The sequence below is a fragment of the Nelumbo nucifera genome, chromosome 3 (genome assembly GCF_055504915.1).
Source record: "Nelumbo nucifera cultivar China Antique chromosome 3, China Antique-T2T, whole genome shotgun sequence".
Classification (NCBI taxonomy): Eukaryota; Viridiplantae; Streptophyta; class Magnoliopsida; order Proteales; family Nelumbonaceae; genus Nelumbo; species Nelumbo nucifera.
This window is the reverse complement of record NC_142651.1, coordinates 24024023-24040433: the sequence shown is the minus strand read 5'-3', so window position 1 is coordinate 24040433 and position 16411 is coordinate 24024023. Positions and strand designations below refer to the sequence as shown.

The 16411-nt window shown below is 39.4% G+C and overlaps 1 protein-coding gene across 4 annotated transcripts in view; it reads right to left on the bottom strand.

The window, feature by feature from the left end:
* The window catches only part of LOC104602551 (Metallo-hydrolase/oxidoreductase superfamily protein), a 68564-nt gene extending 57480 nt beyond the window's left edge, over positions 1-11084 (bottom strand). For 3 of the 4 annotated variants that reach the window (XM_019198766.2, XM_010266295.3, XM_010266283.3), the window contains exons 1-4: positions 10560-11084; positions 10201-10348; positions 3228-3382; positions 2862-3044 (exon numbers count right to left, since the gene is read on the bottom strand). In XM_019198766.2, the coding sequence (XP_019054311.1) occupies positions 2862-3044; positions 3228-3382; positions 10201-10348; positions 10560-10820 (747 nt within the window). In that variant the 5' untranslated portion in view covers positions 10821-11084. The remainder of the gene's footprint in view (positions 1-2861; positions 3045-3227; positions 3383-10200; positions 10349-10559) is intronic. The other variant, XM_088902332.1, reaches the window with a different exon arrangement.
* Positions 11085-16411: the final 5327 nt, after the last annotated feature.

The window sequence follows — 16411 nt, the reverse complement described above, 5'->3', positions numbered from 1 at the left end:
TTGTAGTAGTCAACAATCAATACAAGAGAGGGATCAAAACCCTCCTTACACTGATCCGATCCAAACCAGACTGAAGGAGATCACAAGTACTCCTCTAGGCGACACCAGATCTAGAGTTTCAGGCGGATCTGATGTCTCTAAGAGGAGATCCGAAGAGAAAAGGTGAAGCTGGTAGCGCAACTTTCCAGATTTCAGGTCTGTGAAGGGCTAATCGAAACAGCCTTATGAAAAGGATTCAAGGACACAAAAGGGTTTCCCAAATACTGTTAGGGAGAGTCCTAAATACCAGAAGAACCAGAAGAGAAAAAAAAAAAAAAAAAAACTTCTTTATGCAGATCAGATCATGACCTGCTCTGATACCATGTCAGAGTCAGATCATGATTCATGAGTCAATAGGAGAAGACAACAGTTTGGTGGGTGTGTCAAAGTGTGTCAGTCGACACCCCAGAATTAGTATTTATATTATTATGGTAAAAGGACCATTCTGTTCATAATATACAAGTGATAATGTACAAAAGAATAGAAAGAATGTAATGTACAAGAAAACATAAAAAGACAAAAATAACCCCCCATTAGCTCTCTTTATCTCTACAGGTGGTTTGGTCAAAGACCTTGCCCACCTTTGCTCATTTCTTCTTTTAATGATATTACTAGGAATTGGAAAGTCAGTGCCAACTCCAGAACTAGAACAAGAGAAAGTGATGCAGACACTGAAACAAGGAAAGAATACATGGAGAAACAAACCAATTTTCCAATTCCTACACTAATTTCAGAAATCTTGGGTGACAAGACACTGATATTGTATGTGTTTTTTTTTTAATTTCTTTTCTAGTTGCAACTTGCAAATGTCTAATAATAGGGTTTTAAACTTTCCAGAAATTTAATGTTATTTTGAAATTACTATTTATATCGCTCTCAGACTTATTATTTATAGTAATTCCCATAATTACTATTTTTAGTAATTTCAGGTGTCTTCACAATAAATTACTTTTACCAGGACTAGGAAAGTGTTATTAGAGTTGTTTATGAGTTAAAGAGACCTTATTTAAATGTCCCTAGAGGTTACTTAGGGATTTATCTTAGTTTTAAAGCAAATAGAAGCTTATTTGGGTAAGTTTCCTAATCCAAATTCTAGTCTGCAAAAGGGCATCTGAGTTCATAAGTTGAGTCTATGAAATAGTCATTGTAATTGCAATTAAGATATGATTGATTTCATGAAATAAAGTTTGGTTTGATAAATTATGATTGTTGCCAAGAATTTTTCTCTCATTTTCGCTCTCTCTCACTTCTTCTAAATGATCTATCTCTTTGTTGTTGTTGTTTTTTTTTTTGATAGGTATAAGATGAAATTTTCATTAAAATAAAAGAAAAATGCATGCTGATAGTAGCAAGGCATCACCCAATTACACCAAAGAAGTTCTGAACTCGATATAAATTTTCCATATTACATATCTGAATTCCAAAAACTTCCCCAAGTTTTCCCCAACTCCTCCTTGTCAAGGTGGTTGAGATCTGGATGAACAAGATCCCAAACAAACGCCGACTTGCTAATAGCAACTATTATAGTATTGTCCTCCAAAATTCTTCTACCCCTCTCCTTCCAGATGTTGCAGCATACTGCGAATGGAACACAGCTTCAGCTCACCTTCGCCCTCTACTCACAGTCCACAGTCAACTTCATTTTTTGCCACAACCTCCACCCCCTCAGACTCTACCAACTTCACTCTTCATCAACCAGACCCCCTTCCTCTCACACTCCTGTCTCTTCAATAGCGACCTTTTTTAGTTGATCTTCTCTTCTCTTTCTCTCAAATTGTTATATAGTTTTTTTAACTACCCTCTCTCCTCCCAGAAAAAATAAACCCAATGATTTGCCCACCTCCACCTGTCTCTCCACCAAATTTTCAATGTCCACCTTCTTTCTCTCCTTGGGAACTTCTCTTCTTCCCCCTCCCCCCTCACCCGCTTCTAGTAAATCATCTTCTTTTTCTTTTCCCCCCTCCCTGAGACCCTTTTAAGTTGATCTATCTCTTTGTTGTTTACATTAACAGCAAGAATTCTTCTCTCTTTCTATATTCATCAAAAAAAATATCTTCTCTCTTTCTAATTTCTTACTCATTCTTTGGTGGACAGCAAGCTGTCTACCTGATTCCCCATCCCTATTCTTCATTTTATCACCCAAAGCCCCTCCAACCCACAAAACCCACCACCAGATCTGAAATTTGGATCCCTATTCTGTCCTACATCGGAAAATGTCCAACAGTCACATCTGGCTCAACCCAATATCTAGATGAATTTTGATAGTGCAGCCTAGGAAACCCAGGTAGGTCGAGCATTGTAGAGTTTTCAAAAGGTATGATGGTACTGTTATCACACTCTTCTCAGGCCTATTGGATATGGAGATTCCACTAAGACAGAACTCCTGGCACTGGCAGTTCTATGAGGATTAAGGCTGGGCAGGGATCTAAAGTATAGAGGAGGGGGACTCCAAGGTAGTGGGCGGCTGGTTAAGAAGAAATCATAAGGAACACGGAAAAATAGATATCTATTGGGGGAAGTCAGATTATTAGCAGAAGAATTGATTGTCACCTTCTTATGAACTCCTAGGTATGCTAATAGCACGGCTGATGCCTTGGACAGAGGAGTAAACAGAGAATATATTTTTTGGAATGGTTCCATGGGGAGCCTGATGTAAAAACATGTTCCAGTAGGTAGTGAATGCTAGCCTAAAACAGAACAGTTTACATTGTAAATTTGTAGATCATTCTTTTACACTAATCAATTAATTGCTTTAATTGTTACTGGTCGAAAATATACAATATATTCTTTTACCTGTCAAAGATTTAAAAAGAAAAAGATACCTCTGCATAGAATTCAGACTGACATCCCGGGTCCATTATCAGTGCATCTCCATAAGCAGCAAAACTTGTTTTTCCACTACCATCACTAACATTATTAGGAGCAATTACAACCAAGTTGGTTGTGTGAAAAGGCTTTGCTGTTCTACTTCCCATAGGTATAATTTTGACACCTGGAGGGTACTCCTGGAAAGGAAACCACATAATAATGACAAAAAATGAAAGTAAAGTTTTCAACCAAAAAAGAAAAGAGAGCACATGGCTGATGGGAGGGGAGGACAATCCTTCTGATGAAGCACTCCATGTAAATCTGCAAGCAGCATGTTGATCCATCTACCAAAACAAAACGTAGGTCAAATGACGGCTGACCTGGGTGAGCAAGGTGGCTGGCACTTTCCACTTTCTAGATTGATCTGAATCGGTTAGAAGTCCAGCAACTACCAATGGTCCAATTCGATCATTACTTGGCTTCACATGCACAAGCAAATTTACACAACTTTGGATAGACATCCAGTTGAACAATTCTGCAGCCATATTTCCAACATTATCAGAAAGTATCTTATGAGAAGTGGCATAATATCCAGCACTTATGGAATACCAAAAATAATGAAAAGTTCAGTATTAAATATCAGTTAAATTACATGTTAATGCTGGTTTTATGTGCACTTTTTTCTTAGCAATGGGAAAACTTGTTATTAATAAGAGTGAAAAAAAGGAAAGTTAAATCATCCGCTTCCCCAAAGGAGGGAAAAGACTAAGTGAAACTTCACAAGGGCAAATCACAAATACAGTTTCCGAGTCGATCAAGAAGCTTGGGAAGAGAAGACCCTCATACAACTCATTCTTCCCAACCCCTCTCCTGAAAAGACCATCAGCCAATGAGTTAATTAACCACAGAACTCACTTGAATGGCATGTTCACTCTGGATGATGAAGCTCTATCCACCATAATATAGTAACACAGTGACCAGGGTCCATCTGATCCCTCTCTCACCATCCAATACATCTCAAAGAAGCCTTCCACTTCTAGGCCTAAGAAAATATCAGCCTGTGTGCACTTCATTTAAATGTGTATTCTATTTTTCCACATCATAAACATTTGCAAATGGATGATGGTACTCACTCTAGTTTGCTTCACGTAAGGGAGATGGAGAGAGGAGATCGTGACCGAAGGGAGTTCCGTCCAGCGACGAGATGGAGAGAGGAGGTAGTGACTGAAGCAAAGAGATTGTTGTTTGAGGAAGGGAAAAGCAAGGGACCGACAAACTCTAAAGACCAGGGAAGGAAATAGATCAACAGTCTTCTTGGTTGGAGAGGCTGCTCTCTGGCTCAAAGGATTTATCGATGGGGCAAGTTTCTCTATCAAATAAAATGGATGGAAAGCAATATGAAGGTTCCAAGAAGAAGGTACCAGGCAGAACTAAGAAGGAATGTAAAAGGCTGGTTTGTGGTGATCTCAGAATTTTTTGGCATCAACAAAAAACAAATGGTATGCTTCCCGGAGGGTAAGGAAGGTAAGCGCTGGAAGATGGTAGCAGAAAATTTGCAGGGTTTTTTTTGATAATAGAAAAATTACAGTTCTTTCTCCTGGTCAAAGAAAAAAGTGAAAGGAAACGTGTATACTCAGTAGTTGAAGGAGAGAGTATCAGCTATGGAAAAGAAACAACAGAAGATGAAGCTCACAAGGGTGAAATAGAGAATCAGGTGGAGAAGAAAACTGGGAAGGACATAACCATGACAAGTTCAAATAAAATCCAAAAACTCATGCTGGAGACAGAAAAAGGGCTTTGGGAACAGATATGTTATTGATGCAGGGAAGAAGGTTATAGAGTGGAACAACATTCTAGCCTCTGTTGTTAACAAATTAAAAATCAAAAATAAGGTAACGTTGATACCTTTCAATGATACAAAAGCCCTTCTAGATGTGTGAGAAGAGAGGTTGGAGTTTTCTAGGGGTTGAAACTAGGGACGCAAACAGATCGGATCAGATTTGAATCAGGGTATATCCGTATCTGATTCGATACTACAAACAGCAGATCTGATCCGATCGGATCTCACAAACATTGAATTGAATTCAAATCTGATTTAATTTAAAAAAAAAATAATAATAATAATAATAATAATAAATTATTAAAAGAAAATTGAAAGGGCAGTTTCCTTAAACTACCCCTACTGTTTGCAAAATTGACTAACTCTACCCTTACTGTTCACATATTGTCTTAAAGTACCCTTAAGTTTTCTGACAATTGACACGCCGTAAACACTAACGGAAAAAAATGAAATATCGAATTTGCCCTTCACTATTCATCAAATTTTCAAAATAAAACCCAACTGATGAAAAGCTCCCTCTTCTCAAACTCAAGCGCATCAGACATCGATCTCCACCAAAACCGGTCTGCCTCTTTGCTACCTATTCATTATCAGTCAAAGCTCCCTCTTCTCAAACTCAAACACAGAAATCAGATTCATTCGCTTACTTCTCCTTTCAGCAGTGGTAAACCAAACTCTTCATGGACCTCATTCGCTTACTTCTCCTTCGACTTCTTCTCCATCATCAACCTTTTCTGATTGGAAGACAGATGGATAAAGTGAAGAGTCTATTGAAACCCAAGCCAAACCCACAACAGCAATTGAGGGATTGGCAAAGACGACTCAGGCAAGAGTGCCGCAACATTGAACGCCAAATCTGAGATTTGCAGAGAAAGGAGAAAAGTGTACAGAAAGCAATTAGAGAAGCTGCAAAAAGAAATGGCATGGTCTCAGCAAAGGTACTCGCTAAGAAAGTTGTGATATCAAGAAAAGCTGTGAAACAAATTCCATCTGATAGAGCCCTTATTTCTTCTATTCTCCGGTTTCTTTTTTTTTTTTTTTTTTTGGTAGAAACTTCTCTGGTTTCTTATTCTGAAGGTTGGATCCCTTCGGAGGGTTGTGTTATTGGACAAACTTCTTCGTAATATGCAGCACCTTATATATAATTTGGACATCTGGGTTGTCTTAGTGAGATCCTTTCATGTCATGATACAGCTGTTGAATTTAAGGAAAAAAAGGAACCCAACCATTGTTAAGAAATAAGGACATCTGATTTGTCCAAAGGCTCTTACCAGGATTGTTCGTTAGACTCGACAGGCACAGAGACTCGGGTTGTGTCGCTAATGGCGAGTTTTGATTCCGGTTTGTCCAAAATATACATGTATCCCCTGCCTGTGCATCTTATCCATCTACAGTTATTTTGGCACTAACATGAACTGGTAATGGTAACCAACTTACTGAAACTCAATCAGAGCCAGTCAATCTCAGTTCACTCTCTCACTCACCAGCCTGAGTGATTATAGTAACAGGAACCCGTCGGGTCCTCCTTCCCTCTCCATAACTATGACCAAGGCAAAATAAAATCTGGAGATGATTCTCATCCAATAAATATGTGCTCGGAGCAATGGGTTTTATTGCCAATAAATCTCTACCCCGCACAAAAATCATGGGAGCATCGTTATGGATTCCGCATCGTTGTAATGCATCGCTTTCTCCTGAGAAATCTGTACCCGGAGTTCTTTGGAGAAATTGGGATCAAAAATCTCTTTCGGGAAGATGTCGAGAAAGGGTACTTAAGGAATTTTTAAAATATATATATATCAGTCATGAGACGTCACATGTGAGCAGAGTGTGACAGAAAGTTAACGGCAAGGGAGGTACTTGACACATTCTGCAGGGTACAAAGGGTCTGTATGGACAAGCTCGTATTCTGCCCACAAGTCAAGGTAACCAGCATAATATTCCTGAGTCTTCTAATCTCCCTGACAATAGGCAAAAAAAACTCATATTCAATTGATGGTACACCCTCAAGTATGCATACATTTATCTCATAAGCACTACGCATTCTTCTCATGGGTACTACAACATGAGATATTGAGTTGAGTATACAAGAAACTATTTTTCCCATTATCCAATTTCCATTGTGAATAGCCTTGGTATTAGTATCATCTGGTTTAGTAACCTTTCCATTCAAATATCCTTCCAGACCTTTTCCTTCAATAAAGAAGTCAAAATGGAACTTCTGCATGCTGTAGTTAGTTCCATCGAACTTTACGGGAATGATATCAGCCTTCTCAGACACTCCAAATCACAACCACTGTCCAAAACAAGTTAACAAAGCTCAAAACAAAGCTAAAAGAAGGAATAACCGGAGACTAACCACCCAACTTAAATCAGTAACAATTCAAAAGCAATGTTTAAGTAATACTTCATTAAGTAAAATGAGATTATACTACAAAAATCTCAGAACAATAGGTTTATATTGATGTCAATCCCAAAAAGGAAAGTTTTGGGACTGTCAATTACAAGATGGGATCAAAACCCTACCAAAACTAAACCAGTCTTTAAAATATGTTAATAACCAATTAAAGGAGGCCTAGGCAACACCAATTCTAGAGTGTTAGGATGATTGAATCAGCCGATTTAGAGAAAACAAGAAAAAACTGACCTGTTGGGAGTCTTTTCTGGAAAATATCTATCAGCTTCGACAGATCAAAACAGCCTTCAAATAATCTTCAAACAGAGCTCGATGGGAATCAAAATATTTCTCAAACAACCCTCTAATCATCCAAGAAATAAGTCGAATCAGCAGCTGATAGACATGGCCCACTCTAATACCATGTCAATCTTCCAATTCGTGAGAGAACAGACACCAAAAATTTCAGGGGTGTCTAATGTGATAATCGACCCCACCCCCAACGAGTCATATATCTATATTAATTATGTACAATTACAAAGGAGCCCTTGAAGGGCTAAAAGATAAAATATAATGAATTACAAAAGGACCCTTAGAGGGCTGAAAGATAAAACGAAGAAATAAAGAAAATAAGACTATAGTACAACAGGGACCATAGTACTCCAGTACATCAAGTGTATCCACATTTGTGTTAAGTTGGAGCATGGCGGTCTCTTGTTGTAAGCATTTGATTGTCTATTATGAGCTTTTGTTTGGGGTTTGGTGTCTTTGGGGTTGGATTGTCTATTATGAGCTTTTGTTAGTCCTCTTTTTCCTTTGTTTGGTGTGTTCTTTTGGAGTTACTGTTTTGGAAGTTGAATGTTTGGAGTTGGGTTTTGGTTGATTGATGGGATGCTTATTTTTCTTGTCATCTTCCTTTTGTCTTTTTTCTTTTAATAATTTTATTTTACCTTCGAAAAAACTCCTCATTAAGTCCTCCTATGAAACACCCCAAGAGAGCCTTCTCATGCCATCTATGAACTCGAGTAGCAAACTTTTCGAACTTTATCTGATAGTCTTAGATGGGTCCAGTTTGTCTGAGCTGGGACAGGGCTTCATTGTAGTCGTCAAATCAAGTTGTTCCAAACCGGATATAGAAGGATTCAATGAAGTCTACCTAGGAAACTTAAGGGTGAGATCTGCAAAACCATTGATACCACATAATCACCTTTTCTTCTAGGTAGAACAAGGCTATGGGGTCTCTTTGATGACTAGGAGTTTCATGGTATTCAAAATACCTTGAAGCCTTGAAGATCCAAGGCACCAAATAGTCACTAGAATACTTTTTTTCTTTTTTCGAAGATAAATAAAGAAGAAAATTTTATTGCTTAAAAGGTGAATACATCTTAAACAGGTGACAAGAAGTCACCCCCCATCCATCAAATACAAAAGACAAGGAGAAGAAATAGTCACCAGAATACATGGGAAAGTCCAGCTTGGTGATCCTTCCTATCATGGCTCCTCCGTGCCTGCTATTGTCCAAACTCCAAACTTGACCCTTCCTGGTCACTATCTTTGCCCCCAGTTGAGTTTCCCTTTTCAAGCTGAACCACCACCATAGGGTGTCCTAATCTCTTGCAGATCACTGATAAAGTTGTGAAGATGAATCTCCATGCAAACCCATTGTGTTCCACCATTCCACATCTAGTGTTAGTCATCTCAACCTAAGCTCTAACACCAAGTTGTTGGGATCTGCCCAACTCAGTAGTCAGTCCACCCATTTCAGGCAGCCCCCTTAGTTTATATAGGGAAGCCTTTACATGGAATATGATTCGAATCCAGATCTAACAACTTCTTAACAGTTTCATAACAGATTCAGATTCCTGGAGATTCTTCTGTCAGGTTGGTTCATGGCCATGAATTTCAGCTGATGTGGCCTTCTAGTATAAACATGCTTGAAGATGGGCTTAGTGAGCTGCTTGTGAGACCCATCCCAACTGGGCTTTGCATTACTAGACTCTACCTGGGTTCTAATACTATACCTTATAAAACCTCAGTCAACTGAAATTAATTCAAACTCCTTAACCACAAATCAATGGAAATGGTTATGGAAGACAAAATCTGAACCAAAAACAAAAGGGTTTCTCTGGAGATGCTGCAGAAAGCCCTGGGGCTAAATAAAAACCTTGTCACTTGTAATATTACAAGAGACGCTATCTGCCTTCTTTGCAAAACAACAAATGAGTCGATAATGCATGCTTCATTTCACTGTAATGCTACTAGATGCATCTAGCTCAGCAGCAACATTGGGCTAAAAAGTGATTGGTGGAATGAGAATATTTCCTTTGTAAATTGGTAGAGTGAGTTGGTGTGCACACAAAAAGAGAGAGGGAGAGAGAGTGGTGAGCATCTGTTCTTAGCCATTACCTCAATTTTATAGCATGTATGGAAATTTAGAAACCAGATGATTTTTGAAGATTCTAATACGTCTCTTTAAAGCTTTTAGGTACCACTAATCCAAGGATTGCTGAAGATGAAAAGCAAAGGACTTAGCCTCTTTTAGCACAGCGATAAGGGACAGTGGAGTAAATTTTGTTGGAGCAAAATGTGGGGACTGTTCAGCATCACCGCCTCTCCAAGCTGGTGTTTGCTTTAAAGGAAAGTTTGATTTTTTCCAGAAAAATATGGACAGAGAGTCACTGAAAATAATAACAGTAATTTTATCTCTGGACTTTCTAGTAACAATGAAGCTCAGCCGGTTGAATGCTGGTTACTACTTCCAGGATGTGAAGAATCTGATCAGGGACCTAAATTTGAGTTATCTTTTTTGTTAGAAAAAAGGGTTAGGGTGCTGCCCATGAGGCTGCAAAGAGGGGGTTTCTTTGAAGCAAGAGAATTCTTAACTCACCCTCCAAGTTGGTTATCCACAAGAGTCCATTATGGCCTGCTGTGTTTGAACTCTTTCTAGTTGTTTTGCGGGTTGCAGTTTGCTGTTTGGGTTGGGTGTTGTTTTCTGCTGTATTCCCTCTTACCCCGTCCCACCCCCCACCCCCCACCCCCACCCCAAAAAAAAAAAAAAAAAAAAACGAAGAAGAAGAAAATAATGCAGGCAATTAGGCAATTGTGTTCGAAGGGAAACCTTGTGAACTTTTATCTTCAGAACTTGACTTCCCAAGGATGAAAACTGTGTTAGTAGGAGGCCCTGGGCCAAATTCAGCCTCTTCAAAATACTTCCAGAACGTCCAATGTCCATCAATTGGTCTTCGGAAACCCACATTGGATAGAATCTACCAAGCCGTTCATTTCAAAGGAGAAAAATGGAGAAAGAAAAGCCGTGAGCTCAAATGAACAGTACATTTGCTAATTAATTGATGTAAAAAAATAATAGGTCTTTGAAAATTGAAAACAGATAGCAACACGAAATAAATGCAGGCTACAACCAAATAAACTTTTGGCCCTAAGAAATTTCAGTATTCCCCTCTGGAAAGTGGAAACTACCTGGTCAATGGCCGAATCGACACCGAATGTCCTAAAATTCAGCTTCTCGGAACAAGATTCGGCCCCTTCAATGATAACTCCAGTATTAGATTCTCCTTCCATAGGCTTGAGTGGAGCGAAAGGCAAGTCCCAAAGATCGGAATCAGTGTAAGAATCATACTCTTCATCCCCAAATTTCGGCGGCCGAGTCTGTCGGGCAAGAAGAAATTCATCATCGTTCGAAGAGCTTTTGATGATCAAAGCAAGGTTGTGAAGTGCCATGGAAATCGAGGAAGCGATTTAACGAAGCATGGAGAAGATTCAAGGGAGTTAGGATTCCAGTTGTAATAACGCAATTAGGAGCGGGACCGAAACCGGATTCAGTCAGTGTAAGGTCCGTTCCAACAACCTGCTGTAAAGGCTGTTCGAACGGGTCTTGCACCGAATGAAGCCGATCTCACCGCAGTGGTAGACTAGTCAGTAATGTATTAATGTCCTTCCGATTCGGTCATTTAATTGGTTGCCGCAGGGGGTGTCTGTGAGTTCGGACGTACTGACCACAACACTGCGGTTTTGTTCACCCAGCCGCACACGGTTGTGTTGTGTTCACCGATATTCTCAATATGCGGCGGATGAGTGTGGCCAACAATGAAAAATGTATTGTAATCAGCCGATCCGAATTGAAGTCTTGTTCTTTTGGTAAAAAGGTAGTCTCAGATTAGTGGGCCGCGCCGGGCTTTGCACGTTATAGTTTAGGCCTAGGTCCGGCCGAGTTTAGGGTTCCGAACCTGAAACATAAGTTTTAGCTCAGGTCTAAAGGGCTCGGGCCGGGCCGGGCCTGATTTCATGCCAATGTCACTCATATATAGATATTATATATCTATAATATTTTATATTAAATGGCATAATATGCATATAAACTTATTGTATACTATATAATATAAAATATTACATATAATATAAATTATACATCTCATGTTATAATATTTATATATAACATATATAATATAATGTAAAATAACATGTATACATATGTATACATTATACACAAAATGTGTAATTTAAATATATGTGGGCCGGGTTGGGCTTGAAGTATTAAGCCCAAGCCCGGCCCCAAAATTTGCAGGCCTGATGTGGGTCTAGGCCCGGACGGGGCCTGAACACAAAACCCAGGCCAAAGTCTGAAATTTCCAGGCTGGGCTGAAATAACCACCCTTATCTCAGACTCTCAGTTTGTATTTAAACTTCAAAACGTGACAGATGTTAAGTGTGGCATGTAAAATAATAAAATGCCCTTTATGCCCATTTTGAAGTTCAGAACGAACACATCTACCCTTTATCTACTACTCTCATAGCCTCATATAAACAGATAAACTAATTTAAACAAACTCATCTAACTAAAAAGATATTGGGGGATAATTTATGGGTGCAAGTTGTGAATATTTGAGAAGGGAAATTTATGAAACACCAAGACTAAAAAAAGGGTATCTCCTGGACCTAGAGGAGCATTCTACTTGTTAGAGACCTCATTAAAAAATGTTCACATTGGCAAGTTGGCGATGGGAACTCAATAAACTTCTGGTTGGATAGTTGGGTATATGATGCCAAAAACTCTAAACCAAGGAAATATCACAAACGAGGATACAAAAGTCACTAAAATGATAGACATAGAAAGGGAATGTTAAAAGGAAGACAGAATTAGAGTTGAGGTCCCTGAAAAGGTTTGGCAAGACATCAAGACTATTTATATTGCTCCCAATCACATGGATGACGAGATTGTTTGGGAGTGTAACCCTAAGGGGACCTTTTCTATTCAAACAGACAACTTGTTTAAATGCTCCTCTATTCTTGAACCAATTGGAAATTCCAATTGGCTAAACAACACTAGAACATTAAATGCACCCCAAGGATTAAATTGTTTATTTTCTTTCTACTGAACAATAGACTACCTATAAAAGACCATTTGAGGAGAAGGGGATGTAATATTGATGGCTCTTGTAGTTTTTGTGGGGAGGAGGAGGATACGGAACATATCTTTAAAAGGTGTGTACACACAAAGCAAATTTGGTTTACTTTGAGTATGCCCCTATAGGGACCAAATAAAAATGAAAATCTATGTGAATGGTGGGGGGAATGTGCAATAAAAGGAAAATAAATCATTATTTGTAAGGGAAAAGCTAACTTTGGTTTTATTGGCGGTTTGGAAAAATAGGAACTCCAAAATTGTTAATAATGTTATTACCCCCTTTCCATTAATCTTAGAAAGAGCGCTTAATATGTTATTGGAAACTATTGAGGGAGATCAAAGTAGTACCCATGCCCCAACTCACAACATTTAGAAACAAATTGTATGGTCAGCTCCAAAGTATGACTACATTAAAATAAATTTTGATGCATCATGTAACAGTGAAGGGAATTGTTTTGTGGCTAGCATTCTCCGTGACCATGTTGAGCAAGTACTTGTGATTAAAGCCTATAAACTTGGCACCTGTTCCATAAATCAAGTTGAAGCTTGGGCTGCATGGAAAGCCCATGTCCATGCTACAAATTTCGGGGAGTTTCATATTATCATCAAAGGGGATTCATCTCTTGTAATCTCTTGTCTCAACAAAAAGGTGGTTGTTCCTTAGAAACTAAAAGGTATCATCTCTAGCTGTCTATAGAAGAGAAATCTGATCATAGCAGGTCTCAAGTATCAACATGTTTATAGAGAGGCAAATCGGGCGGCGAACTGGCTCAAACATGAAGGTTTTTCTTCTTATCCTTCTTCAACTATAGATTTTAGTATCTCATCTCTTCCCTCTTCCCTTTTCTTGTTTGTTTTGCTAACTTTTGGGGACGTATTACCCCCCATTGTGTGTAGTACATTACGAAATTTATCAAAAAAAAAGACCGATAGGGCCATAAAAAAAAAGAGTGAAGGGAATTCAGAATTTAAACAACGACAAATAAATAGAAAAAATAAGAAAAGAACAATCAAAATATAGAATATAACCCAAAAAAGGGTTAAGCCAGTTTCTAAGTCCATGAGGGTTGGGCTTCAATTCCCCGTATGAAGGATAGCAAGGTTTTTGAAGAAAGGTAGATATGTTGAGAGGCTTGGCAATGGTGCTCCCATTTACTTAGCTATCGTTCTTGAGCATTTGGCTATTGAGGTGTTGGAACTCGTTAGAAACGCATGTCAAGATAACAAAATGACCCGTATTATTCCAAGGCATGTTCTGTTGGCAGCGAGGAACAACGAGGAGCTTGGGAAATTATTGGATGGTGTGATGATTACTCATGGTGGTGTTATGCCTAACATTCATCAAGTTTTATTGCCCAAGGGGACCAAAAAATTTGAAACAGATGCCAGAGTGACCAAGACCAAGTCACTGAAGAAGGCATGAACCAAGCTATGAAGAACCTAAAAGAGCTTTGTGTTGTTTTTTTAATATGCTCTTCGATGAGAGCATATTTGTGTTGGGTGTAAAAAATAATGTTGATTTAACTCTTTCAGAGGGTGAATCTGCATAGTTATAGACTTATGAGGAGGGAAGGGTTATTTGGTGCCAAATTTATAAATTTCAATATTTTTTTTTGGTGGGCAAAGGAGCCAAGTCTGAACTTCTTATAGGCCTTCCTTTACAGATCCGAATATAACTGAAAAATAAAATTTGTTCTTTTGGCAACTAAAAAATACAACTGAACAAAGCTATGGAGCACAGGAACAAATTTGTCTCTACACGATGCTTATATATAGTTCTTAAAAGTTAAAACAAGTCTCAGTAGAACATTGTGTTTTTGTTGGATTCATATTTTTTAGACATTACACCCATGGCTCCATATATGATGCCCATAACAAAAAATAAAAAAAATAAATAAGAAGAAGAAGAAGAATGATGAGGTTGGACTCACACATTCTCTAGTCATGACCGGTCACCGGAAGCTACATTGGAATTGGATATTCAATGTGATGGCACTACTTGTGTCATACTAAAGTGTGAAGACTACACATTCCTCTCTTTTGGTTCAATCTCAGGGTAAAAGATAATGAATAGTGTCTTCTTTTGAAAGGTAGTTTTGGCTTTATTTTTTTAAGTTATAGGTCACACATGTCATCATATGATATAGATAGTAGGTTAATTGCTAACAACAGGGACTAAATTGATAGCTTTTGAGAGTTCAAGTACTGTAGTGGCACGTTTTGGACGTTTGGGTACTAAACTAAAACTACCCCTAAAGCACAGGGTACTAATATGGAATTTCCCCTTCATTTAATTCACACACACAACCGAAACCAGCAAGGTAGCAAACCGAGGTGAAAGAAAAAAAACCTTTTTGGTGTTAGCTTTTGATCAATGAAGTAGGGTATAGGCTAAAAGGGATCTAGTCGCTCTAATGCAGTGTTCCTAGTAGTTTGTAAATTGATAGATGTGTTGGTTCAAAATTTTCGAACCTGAGACATAAACCACTAGCTTAAGAATCAACATGTCTAACAAGGTGCCTGTTTAACCAAAGGGCCGCACAACTAAAGCTAGCAAGCGCGACAAGCCAGTTGACCAACTAGCTAGCTTGGACATGCGCATCCTACGTTGCGAGGCGGCATTAGGTGAAACCCGAGATCGGGTCAATGAACTCCACCTCAACCTAGAGACTGTTGAGAATGCAGTGATGGAACTAGAAGGGCATTTTAATGGTGCCTTCAGAGGCATGCACACCACCCTACGAAACTCGAGAGCGAGGCCTTCCCAAAGTAGCCTACAGGGCTTGCTAGACAGATTTCAAGCGCAATTGGACGATATGACTCTCCTAAAGAGGTCAATGGCCAACTCATCTAGCACTCCCTCCACCCCAGCTCCCATGCACATCAAGATATGTGAGCCAATAACTTACTCAAGTGCTCGGGATGCTAGGGAGCTTGACAATTTCTTGTGGCAATTTGAACAATATTCTCTGCCACTAGCATCATTGACAACCAAACTCAGGTACGTAAAGCTGCTATGTATTTGACTGATATCGCAATGTTATGGTGGCGTAGGTGTTGCCAAGACATTGAACGTGGAACCTACACCATTGACACCTGGGTTGGATTCAAGCGTGAGATCAAGCATCAGTTCTACCTCAAAAATGTGGAGTACATGGCGCGTCGAAGAATGAAGAACCTTAGACATCAAGAATCACTACATGACTATGCCAAGGAATTTTCGGCTTTAACGCTTAAGATCTTCGACATGTCAGACAAGGACCTTATGTTCAATTTCATGGACGGTCTCAAGCCATGGTCTGAGCTTGAACTTCAATGATGCGGGGTTAAGGACCTCGCCACTACCATGGTTGTAGTTGAGCAGCTTGTTGATCTGAGGGCACCTGAGGAAGAAGAGCAAAAGCCATCCATCCCACGTACCATGAGTTTGAGTGGGGAGATTAACAATCAACCTCTACAAAGGAGAAACTAGTGTGCATTGACAAGCCCATCAATCATCAACAAGGGAAGAAGCCACAAGGAGCCCAAAGCCATCAAGGCCACTGGTACACCAGGAGACCCACTACTCCTCCCGCACCTTGTTACATTTGCAATAGAAAGCACTGAACTAGCGACTATCCTGTGCAGAAGAAAATCAATGCTCTCATCGCCAAACTCAGTGATGATGAAGAGAGTGATGAGGAGAAACCCATAGCAACGCCCTTCAACGCCATGGTTAAGAAAGAGGCCACATCCAAGCGGCCCACCAAAGCCCACAAAGGACTGAATTATGTAGACATCACCCTCGACGGGAGGCCAACCCAAGCCTTGGGGGACACTAGGGCCACCCACATCTTCATCTCGCTTGTGGAGGCAAAGCGACTCGGCTTGACCACCACCAAACAAACAGGTTAGGTCAAGGCTGTCA